The 23,339-nt window shown below is 51.1% G+C and overlaps 1 protein-coding gene across 17 annotated transcripts in view; it reads right to left on the bottom strand.

Annotated features, from left to right (window-relative positions):
* The window catches only part of LOC135283316 (histone-lysine N-methyltransferase EHMT1-like), a 117,957-nt gene that overhangs the window by 7,297 nt on the left and 87,321 nt on the right, over positions 1–23,339 (bottom strand). For 15 of the 17 annotated variants that reach the window (XM_064393965.1, XM_064393963.1, XM_064393975.1 and 12 more), the window contains 14 exons: positions 21,421–21,564; positions 19,485–19,711; positions 18,695–18,859; positions 17,554–17,636; positions 16,214–16,320; positions 14,277–14,399; positions 12,021–12,122; positions 11,283–11,387; positions 8,363–8,517; positions 7,479–7,646; positions 6,988–7,132; positions 6,037–6,114; positions 4,660–4,775; positions 2,372–2,458 (listed from right to left, as the gene is read on the bottom strand). In XM_064393965.1, the coding sequence (XP_064250035.1) occupies positions 2,372–2,458; positions 4,660–4,775; positions 6,037–6,114; positions 6,988–7,132; positions 7,479–7,646; positions 8,363–8,517; positions 11,283–11,387; positions 12,021–12,122; positions 14,277–14,399; positions 16,214–16,320; positions 17,554–17,636; positions 18,695–18,859; positions 19,485–19,711; positions 21,421–21,564 (1,805 nt within the window). The remainder of the gene's footprint in view (positions 1–2,371; positions 2,459–4,659; positions 4,776–6,036; positions 6,115–6,987; positions 7,133–7,478; positions 7,647–8,362; positions 8,518–11,282; positions 11,388–12,020; positions 12,123–14,276; positions 14,400–16,213; positions 16,321–17,553; positions 17,637–18,694; positions 18,860–19,484; positions 19,712–21,420; positions 21,565–23,339) is intronic. The other 2 variants (XM_064393978.1, XM_064393979.1) reach the window with 1 other exon arrangement.

Below are 23,339 nucleotides of genomic sequence, written 5' to 3'. Positions count from 1 at the left end.
GAGCAGGAATTGTTTTGTCTCCCTGCTCTGTGCACAGAGCTCACCATCCCCTGATATGAAGCTCAGACCCACACACTAAAGCAGCACAGAATGTGAAAAATAGAAAAGCTAAACCTTGAGGCATCACCCTTGCCAAGCTGCTGCTTCCACAGCTGTGCAGAAGGGACAGGAGGCAGTTACAGAGTCACAGAATCCCCAAGGTTGGGAGAGACCTTCAGGACCATTGAGTCTAGTCATGAACCCAGCACCAGCACCATCACCATCACCCCAAGCCACTTCCCCAGCTGCCAGATCAACACTTCCAGAGCTGCTGACTCCAACACCTCCCTGGGTGACTCATTCCAAGGTCTGACCACTCCTTCAGCAAAAAGCCATTTTCATAGCTCTGATCAGAAGCTCCCCTGGTGCAACTTGAGGCCATTTTTCTTTGTCCTTTCACAGATTCCCTGGGAGCAGAACCTGACCCCCCAGCTGTCCTCTCCTGTCAGGAGCTGTGCAGAGCCACAAGGACCCCCCTGAGCCTCCTTTTCTCCAGGCTGAGCCCCTTCCCAGCTCCCTCAGCCTCTCCTGGTGCCTGTGAAGAGTTCCAGGATAAAGGTCACACCCATACAATCATCCTTGCAAAGCAGAGCAATAACCACTGGACTGAGCAACTGCCCTCCCAGGGCTCTAATCCAGATGTTTAACACAAAATGCTCTTCCAGAGGAGCTGATCCTGGGATCTGCTGTGTCCTGGCAGCCCTGAGCACTGCCAGCACTGGAGCTGCTCTCCAGAGAGGGGAAAAAGCAGGAAGCAGGTCTGTGGGATGCTCACAGAGAATCACAGGAAGGACTCACGGAGCTGAGGTGAGTGAGGAAATGAGTGTGTGACAGAGGAGGAATGTGCATGGGCATGACACTAATTAGCTCAGCTGTTTAGTAAGCAGCTCATTTAGCTAATGAAGATAGTAGCCAGCAGTGGAACAGTGCCAGCAGCTCCTGGCATGGGTGGGGGCAGTCAGGCTGTGGGATCTGCACCCCAGCAGCCCCACATGCTCTGCAATGCCTGTGTTCATCACACCTGCCCTGGCTGTCCCCTCACTGCCTGCTCCTCCCATGTGCTGCCATTCCAGCAGGGTTGGGTGAAGTCTCTGCCTTTTTCCCTTGGGAGCAGTTCACTCTGGCCTGGGCTGTTCCTGGGCACTGCACCACAACCCTGGGACTTTGCTACTTATGGACAGCCCTGCACAAGGACAGGCCTGAGACACTCCCCACAAACAGCAGCTTTTGGCTTTATCTCTAAAAAAGTATTTTAGCAGCTGGCAGCTCCTGACACAGAAGAAATACTTGGCCAACTCACTGCAGAATTATCTTTTCCTTTATTTTCTCTTTTAAATACTGCAATAATCTTCCTCAACCACCCACCCAATTCCATAACATATCAATAACTAGCTCTAAAAACCACCAGCACCTATTTCCACGATGGACATGAGTTCAGCCTTATTCAGAAGATCCTCAGTCACTGTAGTATTGCAGTGAAGGAAACACTTTCCAAACTATTTAATAAAGTACATATACCACTTTAAAGCCTCAAGCTGTGGGGTCTGATGACAGGTTTTCCACTTGACATAAATCTGAACATTTCTGTGCCTAAGTACTTTATTGAGTCAGGGCCAAAACATGTGCTTAACCCCAAGTGCTTCCTTGTTTTGCTGAATCAGACTGAAGCCAGAGCTGTGACACTGGAAAACCTCTGGAGAAGCGAGGATTGAAGCAGAGAAAGTTGTTCCCCACTGCCCTGACCTGCAGTGCCCCATATCTGTGGCAAACACGGGAGTTGAGCACATCTTGCAGCACAACCCAAATGTCTTTTTCCCCCATAATTTTTGTTTCAAAGGGGGAAGAGCTGAGCACAAATCCCAGCAAGACAGAGGGAAGTAGAGAAAGCTCCACACTATGAGAAGGAGGACAGATAGAGCAGGAATTGGAGTCAGGAAACCTCTGGCTGAGGGCAGGCAGCTGGGCTCAACGCCAGCTTGATCTGCATGAAAACTTCTCCTTGAAGGGGAGCAAACCATGTGTGCCCTGGGGAAGTGCTGGGCTTGCTGGGCTCATGGAAGCTCAACAACTTACTCCTGGATTTGGGAAGTGCTGGGGTTTTTGGGATGGTGAAAGCTGAACACCTTACTCGTGGATTTGGACTGGATGGGATTTGCTGGGCTGCACAACTCAGTGCTGGATTTGGGCAGTGCTGGGTTTCTGGGGCTGGTGAAAGCTGCACAGCTCAGTGCTGGATTTGGGCAGTGCTGGTTGCTGGCTGGTGAAAGCTGCACAGCTCAGTGCTGGATTTGGGCAGTGTTGGTTGCTGGCTGGTGAAAGCTGCACAACTTACTCGCACACGAAGGTTCCCAGAGGAATGTCCTGCATCGTCCGTACTCCCCAGCCCATCTTTTGTGTCCTGTAAAGCTGCAACCGAGTCCTGGAAAAGAGGAAGGGAGGAAATGAAGCCACACTGATGGCAGCACCCCATGGAAAGGATGAATTTTCATGGAGAGATGAGCAAAAAGCCAGCACCTTCCCTCAGCACACACTCCCGGAGGATTTTAATATTCACCCTCCCGTTCTCACCCTGCAGGGATGCTCCACTCCCACAGCTCCCAGCTGTGGGCAGATGCTGGCATGGAAACAGCCCAGGCACAAGGGACAAGTGTCAGTCAGCCCCTTCTGCCTGCCCAGGTACACACCAAGGGGCTGGGGAAGAGGGGACAGGGCTGGATGCTCTGTGTGATGATGATTTACAGAGGATATCAGGATCCCACCAGCAGCATTTCCTTCCCCTCCACACAGCCCTGGGGGAGGCAGGGAAGGTGGAAGGGGATTTACAGCAGTGGAGTGGTGCTGAGGGGGAAGGCAGGGATCTCCCAGGGACTAAAGAACACCTTGAGCTAAGTGCTCTGACCCCTCTGCCCTCTGCCAAAGCCAGGGCATTCAGCAATTCCATCATATCCAGCTGCCTGGATGAAAGACAAGAAAGAAAAGCTGCAACTTGAGACTTCTTGGTGTAATAGCTACTCTGTGGAATTTTACTGATGGGGTTTATAGGCAGAGAAACAATTCTGTAAGTCATTCTGCCTCCTGCTCAGCCAGAACCTGAGTTAAGAGCAGGATGAACAGTCTCCAGGGCTAGGAAAAGCTTGCTCTATCCCTGAGGGAACCAAAACCCACTCTCAGCAACACTGTTATCGGAATTAAGTGAAATCTGATGCTCACCTTAACTTCACCCTGTTGCTTTTCCCAGTACTTCTCTTCCCCCACCCACTCCCTCCTGCACTGTCAGCTCAAACCAAGGATGTGAACTCCATCCTGTTTGCCCACAGCTTCACCAGGACAAACCATGACCTCAGGGGAGTGACTGCTCTCAGAGAAGCAGGGTCTAACAGTGCCTTTGGGTTTGGGGAAGCTCCCCCAGCTTTTGGCTGGCCCATCAGAGCAGAGCAGAGCCCAGCTCAGACCTGGGCTCTGCTCTGGAGCCGGCACTGGCGGCAGCGGGGCCGTGGCTGCGAGCTGAGCCTGCCAGCTGAGCTGGGCCAGGCTGCCAGCTGGATACGTGTGCTCTGCCAGGCAGAGCTAATCTGGAGCCAATCTGATAAGGGAAGCACTGAAAACAGAGCAGCAGCACCCCTGGGTCAGCTGCAGCCCCAAGGCAGGAGCTTTCCCCACTGCTTCCCCAGGGACTGTGAGCTCTGCCCAGCACCTGACCCTCCTTCCCAGCAGAGCTGCTCTTCCTGGCTTGTTGGGTTCCCAACCCTTCCCATTTTTCAGAAAAAACACTTCAGCAAGGCAAAAAATGTAAAAGCAACAGCTCTAGCTGTACAGCTCCTGAAGAAACACCCACGGAGGTACCGGAGCTTGGCAGGGAAAACCAGAGAGAGGTAAAGTTCTGAGGAAACATAGCAAGTTCCTTCCTTGCTTATTTTTAACAGTGCAAAATGTCATTGAAACTACAAAGCTTGCAAAAAGAGTGTTGTCAGCACTACAAAGAAATTCTAAAAAGTCTTTTTTTTTTTTTCCAGTAGGATCCCTTTGAACTTAGTGCAGTGGCAAACTCCTCCACAGCAGAGGTCCAAACCAAAACACTGACATTTTTAGCCAGGCACCAAAATCCCAGCAGTGTAACCTGGAGCAGCAAGGCCAACAGGCATTCAGGTATCCAATTCAGGAGGAATCATGCCAAGAACTTGTAAATTTTAAGCAGCCTAAGTCTGGGCATGCTGGCCTGTATTTCTAATCTAGACTGCTGGCTTACAGGATCTGAATTCAGACTCTGCAGCTCACTTGCTGTCACATCCTTCTCAGCTCTCCCCCTGAGACACCACACTTGGGCTGTGCATGCAAACCCACAAGCCATTCGTATGTTTTATGGTCAGCTGATGAAAGAACACCACAGTTCCCACCTGATGCTGCCAAGAGCAGGGTGCAAACATTAACTGAGTTGTTAATTGAGCTCATCAACCCACTGCTGCTCCATTCCCACTGGCAGCATGCAGGATCCCACTTCCATCCCACCAGCCCCAGCTTCCGTGCTGGGTTTTGTGGGATTGTGGGTGAGCTGAGAGCCACAAGGCTGATGGGTTTGGGGCTGGCCCTGCCCAGAGCAGCTGTGTTGCCCCTGCTGCTCACCTGAGGCCGTTCTGCACCACGCGGTTCCTGCAGGTTCTCCAGCACGAGCACGCGTGGTTGCACTCGAAGATCAAAGGGGGCTCAGCCATGTTGAACTCAGGCAGGAGTCGGCCATCCTGGAGGAGAGAACCACCCCAGACTGCGTTATTTGTCTGCTCCTGGGACCCCTCAAACCACAGAAATTCCCCCCAGGGCAAAAACAGGCCAGAGAACCCCATGGTGAAGTCGTGCCCCAGCCTCCCCAAGCCCAGTGTCAGAGCTCAGGTTCTGCAGAGGTTTTGGTCTACCCTGACAGCAGCACAGTCACCACTGTCACCCACAGCTGACAAACAGACAGAGAATTTAGATTTTTGCTGCTTGCCACCACCCTACACAGCATTAAAAAACAACTCCCAGTGCTGTGCAGAAGACTGTGTGCATCATCATCATTATTGCCATTTGCTGGAGGGGAGAGTGGATGCTCAGTGTGCCTCTGGAATAAAGCCTGAACTTGCACAGTCCAAAGCCAGTACACCCAGGTTCTGTGAATCACACTACATTCCCAAATAACACTCTCAAAAAAACCTACAATTAAATTATTTACCAACATACAGGATTAAGGAAGTGATGAATGTAATTTATCATATTTAACAAATATGGCTTTTAAGGCTTGAGAGGTGTAATCACCTATTAATGTGTAAATAAAATAGCTACAAAGCCAAGAAAGATGCCAACACTCCCCCTGGGTGAAACCTGCAGAGATTCACAAAACTTCTGATCTTTGTAGCACCTGCCCAAAGATGAATCTCAAAACCTCCCTGGAGGGTCGAAGCATTTACCCAAAACAAACCTGACTTCTGGCAATGTGGCAGTGAAAACATCTTTACTCTGCCTTCATCCAGAAGAATCACAATAAATAAAAGCAGATTTAATAAATTCTCTTTCTACTCCCCTCCCTTTATTTACATCTTACGGCACTTTCCACGTTGCTCTGAAATGGAAGCTGATTTCATGCTTGGGTTATTAAATGCTCCCTATCACATGGGTATAATTAATGGCTCAGTTGGCACGAGAGGAACACAAATAAATAACACAAGAAAAGCTGCCCTGAGCAGGCAGTTTGGATTATCACGTGTCTCAGAGCTCAGACTATAACTTCAGGCATTTTAAGTCAGGAAGAAAGGAGCTGGAATTACAGAAGCAGGGAATGGTTTGGGGTGGAAGGGGCCTTAAAGATCAGCTCACCCCAACCCCTTCTGTGGGCATGGACATCTCCTGCTAGACCAGTACTGCTCCAAGCCCTGTCCAGCCTGGCTTTGAGTTGTGCAAGGAACTGAATTAGGCACAATCCAGCTCCCAGGCCCTGGTGTGAGCCAGGAGGGGGCTGTGTGTCCTCACCTTGTCGTACCAGCAGCGCATGCTGAGCTGGCCACACATGCAGTTACTGGAGGAGCAGTCGTCTATACAGACACAATACTGCAAGAGAAGCAAAGGGTTAATTCCACACCACTCACACAATGAGACTGCAGCTGGTGGCTGGGTCAGGAAATCAAATGTCCTCCTCTTGCTGCAGCTGCTCAGCAGAGGGATCACCAGTTTCACCATTCAGTGGCAGTTCTACTCCACTGTTTATTTCTGTGTGCACTGAGCACCAAAGGACTCTGCCTTGCAAGGAGGATCTCACTCTGAGCCAGCCTCACTGCTCAGGAGAGGATGTTCCCCTGTTGAACCCTCTCCCATCCCCTGTGAGCTGTTCTCCACTCCTGAGAGCTCCAAGGAGGGACCAGAGCTGGGAGGTGATGCAGCTGTGCTGCCTCAGTCCCTCTGCTGCTTCCCACTCCAGCTGCCTGCTTCCCCAAGCCAGCACAGCCCTGCCACCAGGCTGCTGCACAACAGGACTGGTCACTTCAGCCACCTCAGAGCTGTGCCCAGTGAGGCCTCACCCTCACCCTGAACCTCCCCATCCCTGCTTTCCCACCCAGCCCTTCCAGGACTGCAGTGTCACAGCCAAGACCTCGGCCTGGCTGCTGCAGTCCATGGGAAGGCAGCATGGGGAAGGTCTCCCAACAAATCCCTGACTCTGCAGCCTCAGAAGAGAGGACAAGGATAAATGGGAGCCACATCAGCCAGCACCAGATGGCCAATGCTACAGCTGAACACAGAGCTCAGCTTAAGCCTCAGAACTGAAGGATCAAAATCCCATCTCCTACAACAAGAGCTGCAGGTGAGGCACTCAGCTTAGCTGGGATTTGATGGCAATATCAGGACTCAACATTCCCATCTGGAATGCCAAATCTGTTCTGAGGAGCACTGCAGAGCCCAGAACAGGAACCAAGCAGGATCCCTCACCTGTAAATGAGTGATGTTCCTGTCAATGTCCATCGGGGAGGTGACACAGTTCTGTGACACGTATTTGTAATTGCTGGGACAGGGCTCACTGTCCACAGAATTGACACAGGGAATGGGGATCCGCTCGTAGCCCCGGGCAATGTCCCTGTCATGGAGAAAGAATTGTCACAGAAGGAAAGCCCCAGACAAGGGACCATTCAAATGCCATCCTGGGCCAGAACCACTGAGCACTCAAAGCCATTCAGACTAGAACAGAGCTCACGTTTTCCCACCCTGCCTTACAGATGGCTCTTTGTGCTTGTGAGTATTTCCATGTGGAGGATGAATTTGCAAACCATGGACTGAATCAGCATGGACTTAGTTCTTGCTAAACTCACACTGACCTTCACACCAGTTTAAGGTACACAATTCTTTCTCAAACCAGGCCCCCGGCCTTCCCTGTGCAAGGGCTCAATTTCATGACCCACAAGCAAAGCCAGCCCTATTCTCACCTGCTCACCACTTTCTCTATCTGGGCAGGCTTCTCAGAAGATGATTCTTTGAGAGTCTTGTTCATCTGTAGGGCCACCCAGACCTGAGAGTTAAGGCTGGAGCACTGGAGCGGGGTCTCACCCTCCTTGTTCTTTAAAGTGACATCCGAGCCACGGGAAAGAAAGAGACTGCAAAACAGCAAGGAAGGGTAAGGATTCCCCAGGAGAAACCAGGCAAGGAGAAAACAAGCTGAATCACATCCTCCAGCCAGCCCTTAAGGGACGAGGAAGAATCTGTAGTAGTGAATAATCACCTGAGTTTTCTTTATTAAGCATGGTTCAGTGAATCCTTCTGACAGAAGCTCTGGGCACCCATGAGAGCTCTGGGCAAACATTGCCTTGCTTCAGGTACCTTGCTGGTACCAGCCTAACTTCAGACAGGCTTGAAACTCTCTCTGGCAGGGAAAGATATGGGGTGGGAAGTGCAGGCTGGAAATGGAAGAGCCCCACAGGAAACTGGTGCTGGACTTGGCCCTTGTTTATACTCACCAGCCTTTGGTGAGAACATGATGGCTTTATTCAGAGCAGGGATGAAGCAAAGGAGCAAAGGTAACAGGGCACCTTTTTACCGTGCTAGTGGTGGGGAAAAAAAAGCTTTAATCAAGGAAGCCTGACACCTTCCTGCTGGGAAGCCCAGGCTGAGCACAGCCCCTCAGACTCCAAAACACGCCGCATTTTCTGAGCAGCTCTGGCAGCAGTGGTACTCACACCCCCCACCCCAGGAGAAAAACAAAGCCTCCATCCTAATCGTGGGCTGTGTGTAAAGACCAAAGGCACTTCAGAGGCTCTCCTGAGCCTGCCAGGCAGCAGCCAGGGGGGCAGGGAGGGGGGAGCAGTGCACTTACACCACACACTCGTAGCGGTTCTCTCGCGCCGCGATGTGCAGGGGCGAGTCCCCGTGGATGTTCACGGCGTGCAGGTCACACTTGGCTGCCAGCAGGATCTCAGCTATGTCAACACAGCCAGAAAAAGCAGCCCAGTGCAAACAAATGTTTTCCTCCTGCAGGGAAAGAGAACAGAGAGGAGGTTGTTTAAAACCCCGTGGCTTTGGGGGTTCCTTCCTCAGTTCTGCACCCGCAGCCTTCAGCGTGTGGCTGCCATCCCCACCCTGCTCTGACTGGCTGGGAATGCCAGAGTGGACAGGGAAACCTCAGAGCAGCCAAACAGGGAGTTCTCACTCCATCCACCTCTGCACACCAAGGATGGGGAGGCTGCACACAAGGCAATCCATCACCTTCCCCACACACACACAGACAGCTCGTCAGTCTCCGAGCCACAAACCAATCTAGATCAATCCAGGAAAGAGGTGACAGACATGAACAAACATGCTGGAGAAGGCTGGATGCTGAGTTTCCCCAGCCCCAACAGCCAGGAAAGCTACTGTGCCTCCCAGGGCTGCAAAATTAAGGAGAAAAAGAGCACAGCACGAAATTAAGGAAAAAAAGAGCACATAGGGTACGTGAAGGTGCCAAAAAGAGAACCAGGAGCCATGGGGTAAGCAATCAATCTGACTCCAGGCATCTCTTAAATACTGTATGTACTCATCTCTCACTAGCAGCACTGGAAATAGCTGAACACTCATCTTTCTGATGGAGATATTTTAAGGGATGATCCTGTTTTCTGTTACACTGCAATTTGCAGCACACGTCGATCCCTTCCCCATGACAGGCTCTAAAGACATCGATGACAACAGTGAAATGATAGTAATGATCACCCAGCTATTCCCCTTTTTTTCTTCTTTTTAAAGCAAAAACAAAGCTGCTGCTGGAGTGTTTGAGCTGTTACCATGTAACTTAAGGTCCTGCCTTAAATAGGGAGCTATTGCCACACGTCAGAAAGAGGGAGACACTTTCCTACCCAGCTCCTGCTTCCCTTTACCTTATCATCTAGAAAAACCCCACACAATCTACAGAAAACATCCATCCTGTGGGTTGCATGCACATGCTGCAGCTCAGACAGGTCACAGACACCTGGACTGGTGCTCTGCCTTGCATTGCTGCTGCCTAAAAAGCAGCACCATCACAATCAAAGCATTTCTCCCCAGGCAGGATGTTTCCCAGCAGGACTGACATTTGTCCTTAACCACACCCAGCAGGACACCCCAGCTGCAGGTCCAGGAGAGATGTGTCACACACACAGCTGTTAAGAGCAGGGGTTTCTTTCAAGTAAATTGTTGACTGAGTTGATTTGATGTTCATCATTAATGTGTGATCTTGAAGCTGTGACAGATCAAAGAGGCTGTTTTGTTCAGAGTCAGCAAGCAGATGTATCTGCCCAAAAAGCCCCCTCTCACCTTGACTTTTGTTTTTAGGAACAGGACTGGATCCAGACCTGCCTGGGAACTGGGAATTATCCAAGTGTGCTGTGTTTGGCTGGGACAGAGTTAATGCTTCTCCCAGTGGCTGGTGTGGGGCTGTGCTGAACACAGGGGTGGGGACACAGAGATGTCACCTGCTGAGCAGGGCTGACACAGAGCCTGTTCTGCCTCACTGGGGAGGAGACTGGGGGACAAGGAAAGCTGGGAGGACACAGCAGGACAGGTAACCCTGACCAAAGGGATATTCCAGACCACCTGACATCAGCTCAGGATATAAAGAGGGGAAAGGAGGAGGAAGGGGGATGTTTGGAGTGATGGTTTTTGTCTTCTCAGGTCACTGTTCCATGGGTGGGGCTCTCCTGCGGGTGCTGAACACCTGCCCAACCATGGGAAGCAGGGAATGAATTCCCTGTTTTGTTCTGCTTGTGTGTGTGCCTTTGGCTTTTCCATTAAACTGTATCTCAACCCACGAGTCTTTTCCTACCTTTTACCTTCTGAGTCTCTCCCCACTGGTGGGGGAGTGAGCAAGGGGCTGTGAGAGGTTTGGTGACTGGCTGGGATTACCACACAATCACAGAAACACAGAGGGGTTTGGTTTGGAAAAGACCTCAAAGCTCATCCAGTGCCACCCCCTGCCATGGACAGGGACACCTTCCACTATTCCCAGGTGGCTCCAAAACCTGTCCAGCCTGGCCCCGGACACTTCCAGGAATGGGGTGAGACATCACACTTCAACATCCTTAGAGACTCCAAGAAAAGAATGAGAAACATAGTATAGGAAAAACAGAGGAGCAGTGCTGATACAATGACTCCCCTGGAGAAGGCTGGAAAAGGCAGACAGTATCTCTTTGTATCTTCTTTATTTCCTTGTAAATCCCTGGGAAAGCAGCTGGCACAGGCAGAGCTGGGGGTCCCCTGGAGCTCCCAGGGACTCAAGCACTGAGTGCATCCCATGGAGCAGGATTTAGGGAGGTAAGCTCCAGCTCTGGACACATCCAAGCTTTGTGCCAGCGATGCCCAGGAAGAGCCAGGCTTTGACAGCTGCTGGCAGAGTGCCCAGCCCATCCAGAAACACAAACACAAACTCATTCCCCTCAGAAGGCACACAGGGTGCCCCCAGCCCACACCCAGAGTCACTGGCCTGGGACAAACTTGGAGCTGGTGAGTCTGGACTGAAGGGGATCTGCAGTGTCCAGTGGCAGCACAGTGGGATGGGAGCCAGCAAGGCTCAGAGCTGAAGATTCCACACAGCATCCTTACAGAGCAGCTGGAGGGACAGCACATCCCACAAGCTGCCCAACTTCTGCCCAGAACACGGGAAAACTCTCTCACCAGACACTTCTCACTCACACGTGGCAAGGGACTGAGCCCAAAATCTGTCACCTGGGGTGTGTGTGGGGTTTGAACAGAGACTGCAATTTCTGCAGGAGGTTCCAGGGGAGCCTTACGTTGTCACGGATGTTGATGTCCGAGCCCTTGGCCAGCAGCAGCTTCACCAGCTCGATGTGCTTGTACTCCGTGGCCCAGATCATCGGCGTCCAGCCACCGTCATCCTGGGCAGGGACAGCAGGGTGACACACGGCACACACAGCCTCTGCTGGCCCCACACCCTGCCCTCCCCCTGCCTGCACTGCTGCAGGTCCCTCAGGTCCTGCAGAGCCCAGCACACCTGAGCCTGCTGCAGCTTATTCCAGCTCAGCAGCTGGCACTGCACCTCCAGCTTGTTCAGGAACACTGACTGTCCAAAAGGCACAAGAACAGCCAGGGTGTGTAAGAGATCTTACAGAAACTCCCTGAGAAGCCTGGGGGACCTGCCCTTGTCACAGGTTAATTACCACTGTCCCTGATTACCCCACAGCAATGGATAAACCCCCAGGGCAATGGAAAATCCCACAGTGACAGTGCCAGGCTCAGCCCATCCCACACCACTGTCCGTGATCCCCCCACTAGGAAAAGCTCAGAGAGCACAGGATCCACAAAAAATTCAAAGGATAGGACAAACTGCAAATCAAGGGGAGCTTCCCTGAGGTCAGTGAGGGATCACCCTCCCTGGCAGATGGGAGGGGCACAGAATTGTCACCCTGTGGTGACCTGGAGGTGTCCCCCAGCAGCAGATCTGTACTTGAGTGAGTGCTGAGGGGGTCCCTGACCTGGGCAAGCAGCTCCTGGCCCGGGGCAGGCCTCACCTGGCAGTTGACATCCATCTTCCCGTTGGAGAGCAGGTACTGCACCACGTCATAGTGCCCCTTCTTGGCTGCCAAGTGCAGACACGTGGAGCCCTCAGCATCCTGCACACAACCACAGAACAGACCCTCAGCGAGGCTCAGAACAGCAGAGGGGCTCCCAGATGGAGCAGAGAACTCCAAAAGTCTCCACCCCACTGCCAGGAGGGCAGAGAGCAGGGGCCAGGGCCAGCACTGGGCAGAGCTTGGGAGCTTTACACCAAAGAGGAGCCACCCTGCAGAGAAGGAAAGGGCCTTGCAAAGCCTGGGGGAGGCACCAGCCCCAAACCTTGGCAGTGATGCCCACCCTTCTCCAAAAATCCCTTTCCCACTCCTCTCCATTTGCTGGAGAGCCAAAGGGAAGCAAAAACCCCTTACACAGGCAAAGTTTGCACTTTACATCAGAAAAACCACTTTGTCTCAAGTTGAAATGCTCCATTTCTCCATTTTTTTGCTGGGTTTTGTTAGGCCAATGCCTTACCCCAGCACCTGGCAGCAGGTCCAGGGCTGTGGTGTCTCTCTCCAGAGAGACCAGGTCCCCAGCCTGCCCACAGCCATCTGCACAGACAGGAGATAAAAAACAACCCCCAAGGTTGAAAGGAAAAATGCCTCTGGGAGCTGGGAATGCAGGGCCTGGAGGAGATGGACAGGCTGTGAGTCATGATGGAGATGCTCCCACCCTCCCACCAAAGATCTCTGGCAGCAGCCTGACTTTTATCAGGCATTGATATCCCAAGAGCTTAGCACAGAGCAAGGCCCAGAGAGCAGGAAATCAGGAGGAGGAAATGAGAGACTGAAAAAACCAAATGCCTCCTTCCAGCTAAATCCCTGGGAGCAATGCTGGAGGTGAGAGCTTTGGGATGGAGCTGGTGTGATGCAGGCTGAGGGAGAAGGAAGGACATCTCAGGTCAGGGATTGCACCATGAGGGCTCCTTGGGACACAGAAAGAGTTTCTACACCCCCATATGTGTCTGCTCCAGCTGAATAATTCCATAGCTTTGCCCTTGGATGGGCAAGAACCAAGTGCAGCTCCCCAGCCCTGGGAGAGCAGGCAGGTTTTATTGTAGAGTTTCTTCAGGTTTTGAGTTGCGCTCCTCCATGCTGGTAACAGGACCAAGAGCTTCACTGGGGGCTGGGGAGCCCCCACCCAGCTCCCTGCCCTGCAGCCCCAGGGCTCTGCACACACCTGGCCCAGGTGGGGGCTGCAGCTGCTTCCAAACCAAAGCTGTGCTTTCAAACACAGACCTGAGCTGCTGCTAGAAACTAATTAACATCATCAACTAGCCTAGACCTCAGATGTGATCTGAGGCTTCTAATTTGCTTTTGCAAGCCCAGAATTTATCTCCTTCCCTTGACCTTCAGAAACACAAACTCCCCTCTTTTCTCTTCCACAGGAACAAATCAAGTGAGAGATGTCTGGGCTGCTCCAAGACACTTGGGACAGTGGCCAGCACGAACCCACACGTGCCTGTCCTCTCTTCCCCCTTCCCAGCTCAGAACCAGCCTCCCAAGGATCCATTTAGGGCCTGGATTGGGCAGCACCTGATACCTTGTGCAGTGCTGCCAGTTCCTTCCCAAAGCCAGCCAAGAGCAGCAGGTTGTGACAATAAGTTTGCATGGGGAGGGTTCCTGTGCTCCAAACAGCATCTGATTTATGGGACTAATAAATGGTCTGTGTATTTTCCAAGATTGCAAAGCAACCAGAGCATGCTAAAGGCAAAGAGACAGCTGCATTTTATTGTTTTGGTTTAAATTAAGGGGTAGAGTTTAAAGATGGGGTTCAATTTTGCCACTGCAGCATGACTGCAAGAATCCAAACATCAGTCCTTTGGAAAGGAAAGCTTCCTCTGTCATTTTTCCTGGCTTGGCAAGCACCTAATTACCAGCCTATTTTAAAACATCACCCCAAAACTCTCATTAGTAGAGCCTACAGAGAAGGGAACTCTGAAATCCAGCTCCACTGCAATGGATTTGTGACACTAAAACCTATGAAATCAAATCCCCTTGACATTTGGTGCCACAAACTAAAGGGACAAGTGGCAACACTTGCCCCAAACAGCTCATGGCCAGCAGAAAAATGAGATTATGACACCTCCAGCCTCCACTCCAAGACAAACCAGTCCATTTCTCTGCAGCCTGGGCACTTCCTCCCAAAACTTCAAGGAAGAAATGTTGGACAGAGGCTTCCTCAGGAGAAAAAGGGAAGGAATAAACTGCTACCTTGGGATCTACTAGTGCTCCAGCCTTGATCAGGTATTTCACAGTTTCCAGGTGGTTGTTTTCTGCTGCTTCCATCAGCGGGGTCCTCTGGTCCTCAGAGCAGGTGTCAATGTTAGCACCAGCCTGTTGGGAGGCCAGGACAAGGACAATTAGCAGAGGAAGGATGTGGGAGTAGAGATTTAATAACAAAATTTTCTCCTGAAATTTAACCATATGAAGCAGGGGAAAAAAAAAGAATAAAAAAGAAGAAATAGAATGAGGAAAGAAGGCAGTGTAAGTCCACCTGCTCTGGAAACAGCACACACTGCCTGCCCCCTCTCCTGCCTTCCCCAGCCAGGAAGGAACTGCAAGGAAGCCAACAGCTGGTATTAAATAACTCCTGTTATTACCAGATTTTGTACTCCTACTTTCTAGACACTGTTTGTGTAACAATTTGGAAAAGTCAGCCTCCTCCTTTTTCCAGCAGCTTTGTTTTCCCTGGTCTATCATTTAGCCTGCAACAAGCAGCTCTTCTCAATGTCACAAGCAGTAGGAACAACCTGCTGATGGCAGGAGCTGTAAAAAATATCCTGGGGATTGGCTAAATATTCCTGTGGAAGTCAATGGCACTTCCACAGAGGTCTCTGAGCATCTGTTCAGCTCAGCCCAGAGTGCCTCCAACCAACAGCTCACTCCTTTCCAAACCATGGCTCTGTCAGGTTATCCTGCCTGCTTTAGCCCTTGGGCTGAGCTCAGGAACCACCCAAAACTTCAACCCAGAAGGTCTCAGACACACAGCTCCTGGCAGGGGTGTGTGTGAGGCTCAGACCTGTTCACAGCAGCTGACTCAGGTTCACCTGGCACAAGGAGCTGTTTTCAGGTGCCTCCCCCTGAATTCCTTTGTTTGACTCTTTTTCCCAGTCAGAGCTATTTAAACCAGAGCAGAGGAGGCATTTCAAGTGGAACAAGCTGGGGCCATTCCCAGCCAAACACTGGGCTGCTGCAGAAGCCAGATCTCAGGGAGAGACAAGATGAAGCACTCTGGAAACAAACCAACCCTACTGATAATTAAATTGTTTGTGATATCTCACAAGTTTTGCTCCTTTTCCTCATCCCACTGTCTTCACACACAGTGATTTCAGTGAGAGCAGCCAGGAAGGTCCATTGCTGCCTTCAAACAGTACCTGAAAGCCCCCAATTCCAGGTGCTGAAATGCACCAGCCCAGCAGGATCATTTCCAAGGGCCAGTCACTGTTGACTTCTCAAGAGCCCTTTAAGGTTTCCCAATCCCACAGAATAAACAAACACCTTTCCAGTCACTCCAGACCAGGTACACCAGTACAAAAAAGAAAAACTATAAATTTTTAATCCTTCTTTTTCTTCTTCACATTGTTTTGCAGCAGACTCAACATCCTCTCAAATATCTTCCCTCAGTTAGAATCCAAATCTCAGCCAACAAAGCAAACTTGCACCTTCCCTCCACTCCTTTCCACATGTGAGACATTTATACTGCAGAGGAAAACCCTGCTGGAGCTCCTCAGGTTCTGACAGAAGGGAAGGCAGGGCCTGGCAGCTTCCAGGCTCCAGAGCCTCACTGCCCTCATCACCAAGAGCAACCTGGCTTGGAGATCAAAACCAAGAGCTTGGAGATCTGCAGCCTGGCAGCACATCTGGCAGTGCCCAGCTCTGGCTGTGCTTAGGCACAGATGCCCCCCTGCCCCACAGTGCCCTGCACCAAATCTTCCCTTGCCCCTTGCCTGGAGAACAGGACAATTCCAGCAGGACAATCCCAGCTGTGTCCTCCAAGCCCTCCTGTTACTCTGCCCCACTCCTCCCTCAGCAAACCCTGGGATCGAGGAGGTTTCTGACAGGAGGGATTTTCCCCTGCTCATTTCCACGTGGGGCAGACCAAAGCCCACAGAAAATGGTTTGTCCAGAGGCTGGAAGTGCAGACAGACCTGAATGAGCATGTGGCAGATGTCCACGTGGCCAGACTCGGCAGCAGCATGGAGAGGGGTTCTCTTACTCTGATGCTCCATTTTAAAATTAGGGTCAATTCCATCCACTGCAAAACAGAACAGAGACACGTTCAAGCACAGTTCAGAGATTGAAGTGTAACAGGAGAATCATGTCTCAGCTGAAGGCTTTTAAAGGATGGATTCCCAGCCCATCCTCAGCCCTGCTCACGTCTCACTGCACATTTCAGCAGCCAGCTCACAGGGCAGTCCCCTGCACATTCAACATGCAACAGCCCTCAAACCCAGAGCTCACAAACACCATGGAATTCAATACCTTTTTAAGGCATTACTATCTCTCCAAAGGCCTCACATCTCATCTCAAAAACAACAAACACCACACAAGGATAAAAAAAGAAAAAACCCTGCTTGGTTTAAAGCAACCCGGAAACTGGGAACAACAAAGAGTTGGTATCACCTGGGCTCTGTCTCACCACTATTAACTGAAATTAATATTAGTGATCCTTTTTGCACCCCTGCAAATACAGAGCTGCAACATGGATGGAATTAGTCCACACAGGCTCAGGATCTGGCCAGAGATTCTCACAGCTGTGCAGAGACTGACAGATGATGCTGACAGCCAGACAAAGATGTCTGGGCATGATAACATGTTGTGTATGATGAGGCTGTAGTTAAATATCAATGAATAACATTTCTGTGCTATTGAAAACAGGAACAATGGAGCAAACATTTGCTAGACAAAAAAAAAGAAGGAACTGATAAAGGGCAAGAACAGAAAGCATCCAAAAATGTACAGCAAAGTACTGGAGTGGAAAGGAAGCATCCTGAGGAAACATTGTGTCCTTCATAGGGGGAAATTCCTGGGGAATATTGGATGCTAAAAACAAGCTCAGCAGCTCAAAGGCATCTGGTGATAGGCACCTCTGTACCCCAAAAGAAACCCCACAGACTGAAGGCTCTTCCTTTTTGCTTTCTTGCTGCTGGGTCTTGGTTTAAACTGACTCCATCTATTTCCTCTCTACTGGATGCAAATATGTACCCCAGGCATGGAGAGGGGATGGGAAAAACCACACAGAGGTCATTGTGGGGACACAAGCAGCTGGTCTGGATAACCCACACTCAAAAGCAGACATAAGTGGGGATCAGTGCACATTTCCCAGAGAGATGAAGCCTTCCCAGTGACGCACCACCCACAGCATCTCTGTGCTCCCGGGGCCCTGGGGAGATGACGTGGTGCCCTGCTGGGAAGTGGCCGCTGGCACTGCCTGGCAGGAGCTGGGAGTGCTGCCAGACAGGCCCTGGCCTGGGCAGGAGGCACCTACCCAACATCAGCAGCACCTTCTGCAGCTCCCCTTGCCTGGCAGAGAAGTACAGCTGCTTCGGGTGGAACCGCAGCTTCTTGGGCCTGCAGGAGAGGGAGAGAGGAGGAATTAATGCCAGGGAAGAACTGGAATGTCACCTCTCACTGCCACCCCTCACTGCCACCCCTGGGCCTGACAAAGTTCTGGGCTCATCCCCCAGCGTGGGCAGCAGGGCTGGGGGAGCTCTGCCCCTCTGCCCCTGTGCTCAGGTGAGACCCCCACCTGCAGAGCTGACTCCAAATCTGGGATCCCCAACATGAGGAGGACCTGGAGCTCTGGAGTGAATCCAGAGGAGGTCCCTGAGATGCTCCAAGGGCTGGAGCCTGTCTGCTCTGGAGCCAGGCTGGGAGAGCTGGGAGTGTTCACCCAGAGGAAAGAAGGCTCCAGGGAGAGCTCAGAGCCCCTTCCAGGGTCTAAAGGGGCTCCAGGAGAGCTGGAGAGGGACTGGGGACAAGGATGGAGGGACAGGACACAGGGAATGGCTTCAAACTGAAAGACAGGAAATTTAGGATTAAATATATTAAATAAATCCTACCCTGGGAGGGTGGGCAGGCCCTGGCACAGGGTGCCCAGAGCAGCTGTGGCTGCCCCTGGATCCCTGGCAGTGCCCAAGGTCAGGTTGGACATTGGGGCCTTGGAGCAGCCTGGGACAGTGGGAGGTGTCCCTGCCATGGCAGGGGTGGGACTGGATGAGTTTCAAGGTCCCTCCCAACCCAAACCTTCTGTGATTCTCTGATACAGAAAAACAAGGCTCCAGAAGGAGGTTTTAAAACTTCCAGCTCCACCCCATGCAGTCCTGTTCCAGTGAGCCTGGATGTGTTCAGTGCTGCTCAGCAACAGATTCTGGGTCTCACTACTGTGAACAGGAGCTCCCAGAAGTTACAGCTGCAGCTGAAGAGCCAGTGAAGAACTAAATCCTCCAGAGAAATCAGTAAGACATTTAGAGCTATAACAGCTCCCCCAAATCTGTTGGGGATGACTAATGAGTGAAGTGAAGAAAAAAGCTCTGAGCTGGACCAAAATCCAGAAAAGATAAATCTCCTTTTCTCTAGGCTAAGCAACTTTGCTGGCAACTGGAGTGACCCAATGATCTTTTTCTTACTTTTCAGAGTCCAGGGCAATCAGGGCACTTTCCAGAGTTTCTTTCACTGGTCCCTGGGTCAAGCTAGTAGTAGGCTTTGGAAAAACTGAAGACCCAGGGATGTCAAACCCTTCAGCAGCCGAACTTTCTGGCTTGTCTTCCTCTGACAACCTCGTCCCAGTGCCACTGAAGAGGAAAAATGAGAGACAGCCAAAGCACAATCATTAAAAATACACAACAATCGTTCTCATGCCAAAAAAGAAAAGCAAATGCATTTTAAACACAGATAAGTGTAACTGAAACCCAAACCAATCAATTTTACAGCTTTTTCAGTAAGAACTTGCCCCAGAAAGGAATTGCACTGCCCTCTGACTACATCTTGATGTACTCTGTGCTACAGGAGACCCAGGCACATGGGCACGTCTTAAAGCCACCAAAACAAGGCCAGATGGGGTGAGAAGTCAGAGCAGAGTGCAACACAGAGCTAGTTTGCTTTGTGTTTTCTTCCTCTAATGGGTGCGAGTCAGGAGCTGCAGATGGGAATGGCTGTCACTTAGCAAACCTGACAATATCAACTAATTCCATTATTATTCCATTATTATTCCATTCCTAACAATAAGAGGAAGGAATGGTTTAACTCCTGAACCCCCCTGACCTCCAGAGCCTCTGCCTCAGCTCTGGGGCAGCGAGTGACCCAAAACACCCCTGCAGATTACTGCAGCAGCACTCAGCTCATCAGGAGGAGCCCAACCACTCAAACCAAAGCCTGGCCTGGCAGGAGGTTTGAGATCCCCCATGCCCCCATGCTCACCTCCCCGTGGTGGTGTCGGCCCTGCCCTCCACAGCGGCGGGTTTCTGCTGCTCGTAGCTCAGGGACACCGTGGAGGTGGTGTCAGCCTTGGCTATTGTCACCTCCTTGGCCTTGGAGGCCTCCTCCCCGCAGTGAGGGCAGTAGCTGGTGTCGTTCACCTGCGAGGCACAGCTCTTGTGGAAGCGGTGGGAGATGCTGCTCTCGGGCTGACACTCCATGAAAGTGCCCTTAAAAAACCACAGAGAAGGAATTCAGCCCCCGCTCGGCCCTGCCTCGCCCCTCACACGCTCCACGCCACTCCTCTCACCACCTCTCTCGGCCCTGCTGCGTCCAGTACAGTAAAGCAAGCACTGCCACTTCTTTAGAAGAGAACAAAACCAAGGTAAAGGGGGAAAAACTCACTTGGTTAACGACTGCAAAGCAAGATTTTGAATTGTGTTTGGGAAACAGAACAAAGAAGTCCCGATTTCCAGCTCTTCCCTCTAACGCTTGAAGTTCTCGCTTGTGTCTCTAGAAGTGCCAGTGCACTGTAAGGACGCCCCCAAAACTGGAAAAGAAACCTTCAGACCTGTGCTGAGCCAGCTTTAAAACTACCTGAAACACAGCTTACACAAACCACTCAAGAACCTGCATGAATCTGTCACTGACCCCACTGTAACCCAAATTATGTGACTCTTCTGCCTGGACCAGCCTAATTAACCCAAACAAGCTCACTGCTCATGCAACAAATTGGGCAATTCCTCTTTAAATTATTTTCCCTTTCTAGCAAAGTCTCTGCAACTGCTGTGCAGGAGTCCAGGACTCCCTGCCTGTGGTGTCAGTGCTGCCTGAAGCCCTGCTGTGCTCTGGGTTGGTGATGGTGGCACAGACTCCATCCAGGTTCACCTCTGTGCACCAGCACACAGCACTGAGAGATGGAAGAGAGTGCAAGGAAAGGCCAGCCAAACCCCCTCTTCTCCTGAATCCAGTCCTCCCAAGCAATCTAATTAACTTTATTTCAGCTTTGCAAATGCCTTGAAGGGTTTTGAGGATTTTATCTTCTAAATGATCTTTGACTCAGCAAGAAAACCCAGGATGGCTCCACTTACTACAATAATGACTGCAGCATCTTTCCTTGACTCAACTTGAAGAATCCCAGCATCACACAATTAAGCCTCATCATCACTCCATGAGGCCTCAGTTGGTGCCTTTCAGCTTTATCCACAGGGAAAGCAGGACACTGGCCACTAAAGGACTGCACCAAGTCCCTTAAAAGCCTCGGTGGCACAGGTGGAAGAAGCAGCAGGAGATCACAGAGTGGTTTGAGTTGGAAGGAACCTTAAAGCTCATCTGGTTCCATCGCCCTGCCATGGGCAGGGACATCTTCCACTGTCCCAGGCTGCTCCAAGCCCTGTCCAACCTGGCCTTGGACACTGCCAGGGATCCAGGGGCAGCCACAGCTGCTCTGGGCACCCTGTGCCAGGGTCACCCACTCTCATAGGGCAGAACTCCTTCTTAATATTTGGTCTTCCTAATATCTAACCTAATTGAGATCTCCAACACTGCCTTGGTCCAGTGGATCACTCAGGATCCCCATCCTGAGGGGACACAGAGGTGGGGGCACAGCTTCATTTACAAACCAAGCTAAGACATTTTTTGGATGTGATTGATCTGTACACAAAAACAACAAACCCTTATTCCAAAGAAATTCCAAAGGCAAGACTTCCAGCATGTGAAATCCCTTTGGTAACACTCCTTGGGGGTATCCAGGAAGATCAAGGTGATGATTTCATCTGCCCTCACACACATTCCTATTGAAAACACCTCCTGACGTGCTGTGGAACGAGGCGGGGCTGATGCCAGGAAGTCAGGACACCCCTTTAGGGACCATTTCCACCTTCAGCTTCCAGCTGTTGCAACAGGTACCCCCTTCCCTAGATTGAGAGCACGAACTTACTGCAGTGCAAAAGTATCCACAGCCAGGGCAACACTGGTGTTTCACCATCCTCCCTCTATGGTCCTCACACAGCACCAAAAGCTGGACTTTGTTAGACGGGCGCATCAGTTCATACTTAACCACACTGTTTGTGCATCGGCCCAGCTGGAACAGGAGAAATTAAAGGAAATGAAATTACTGCAGACCACAACACTCCCTGTGCTTGTGCAGAGGAAGATTTTGCACACTGCCTCGAGAAGCCCTGGCTTTTTCACAGGAATTCAGCTGTGTGCCAGAGAGCATTAGCAGTGCAGCAGGAAGCTGTGAAAGCTGCTCTCAGGAAGGAATGCATCATTTACTAACTAACATGCATGTGCACCCCGAGTCATTTGTTCCTTGCAACAACAACAACAGAATCATAACTGGAAATAGGCAACAGCCAAGCAGCAGAAGGGGCAGTCCCAGGGGCCTGACTCACACAACACACACTCTCCTCTTGCCAGGAAGAGCGGGTGTCAGTGACCACGAGAAGGAGACCATACACACTAAATCTTGTTACTGCTCAAAACTCCCAGTCACAGGAAGATAGAGGGGAAAATAATTGCTCCTCATTGCCAGTGAAGTTATCGTCTGTACTGGTTCCAGCACTGGCCCCTGCCCAGACCACAGGGATGAAGAGCCAGGCTTTCATGAGAGCTCAGCTAAAGTCATGTTTGGAGCAGGTTTTCCAAAGGATTTCACCAATCTACAGATCTGGGCTTAAAAATCAGAGTATCGCAGAATCATGGAACGGTTTGGGTGGGAAGGGACCTTAAAGCTCATCCACTTCCACCCCTGCCATGGGCAGGGACACCTTCCAGGTGCTCCAAGCCCCAGTGTCCAACCTGGCCTTGGACACTTCCAGGGATCCAGGGGCAGCCACAGCTGTGCCAGAGTCTGCCCACCCTCACAGGGAACAATTTCTTCCCAGTCTTCAGCTGTCCTCCTTCAGCTTGAAGCCATCCCCCTTTTCCTATCACTCCATGCCTTCTCGTGCCCCACCTTGTCCTGTTACTGGCAGAAGGTTCCAGAACTGGGGTTCCCTGTCCCCAGCCAGCGTTCCTTGCTCTGCTGCACCAAGAGGGAGCAGCACCTCCTACAGCCACCACTGTCCCAGCCCAGCTGTCACCTGTCAGCATGACATGACAGTCTTTGTGTCTCTTTCAAGCTTCCCTTGACAATAATCTTGCTGTCCCCAAATACCTGGCGAAGGAGATTTATAAACTAGGAACATCAAGGTGAAGGGCTGCTCCAAGGAAGGGTCCCTTGGAGGGAAGGTGGAGAATTTATTGTGCTCATGACAGAGTCAGTCAGGGACTCAGGGCCACAGACTGTCCCTCTGCTCCAGCCAAGGATTTGCTGTTTTTTCTCAACAAAACTAAACTTTCTTTCTGATTTTTTTTTTAATTCCACTCCTGCAGACGCAACACCCCTGTGGGGAAAGAGAATGGATTTTAACCTAGGCTCATCATTCACCCTGGCATCTCCAGTTCAGCTCTCCCAAATTCCAGCTGCAAAGACTTCTGTGGTTGGGACACCTTGGCCAGACTGATCCCTGTCACCACGCCGAGCCCAGGGGCTGCAGGGGTGGCACAAGGGGACCATGGATCTTTTCCTGAGGAGGAATTTTACTGAGCTGAAGAAATTCCATTGACATGTGGAAAGCTGCATTACCCATGTGAGGAAGACCCTGAGCTGTTATGCCACACTTTATTATTTGTTAGAAACTCTAAAGCAAGTTCAACATGATTAATTGCTATTTTCCAACCATTAGAGAGTGCAGCAGGGTGCTCATAACTATTTATAACACTCTCCAAGGACATGACAGTCTGGAGAAGCCACTATTCACACATATAATAATCCTCTAACATCTCTGAGTCACGTATCCCATTATCAAAAAG

This window comes from Passer domesticus, chromosome 18 (assembly GCF_036417665.1).
Source record: "Passer domesticus isolate bPasDom1 chromosome 18, bPasDom1.hap1, whole genome shotgun sequence".
NCBI lineage: Eukaryota > Metazoa > Chordata > Aves > Passeriformes > Passeridae > Passer > Passer domesticus.
Note: the sequence above shows the minus strand (reverse complement) of the source record. Positions and strands in the feature narration are given on the sequence as shown.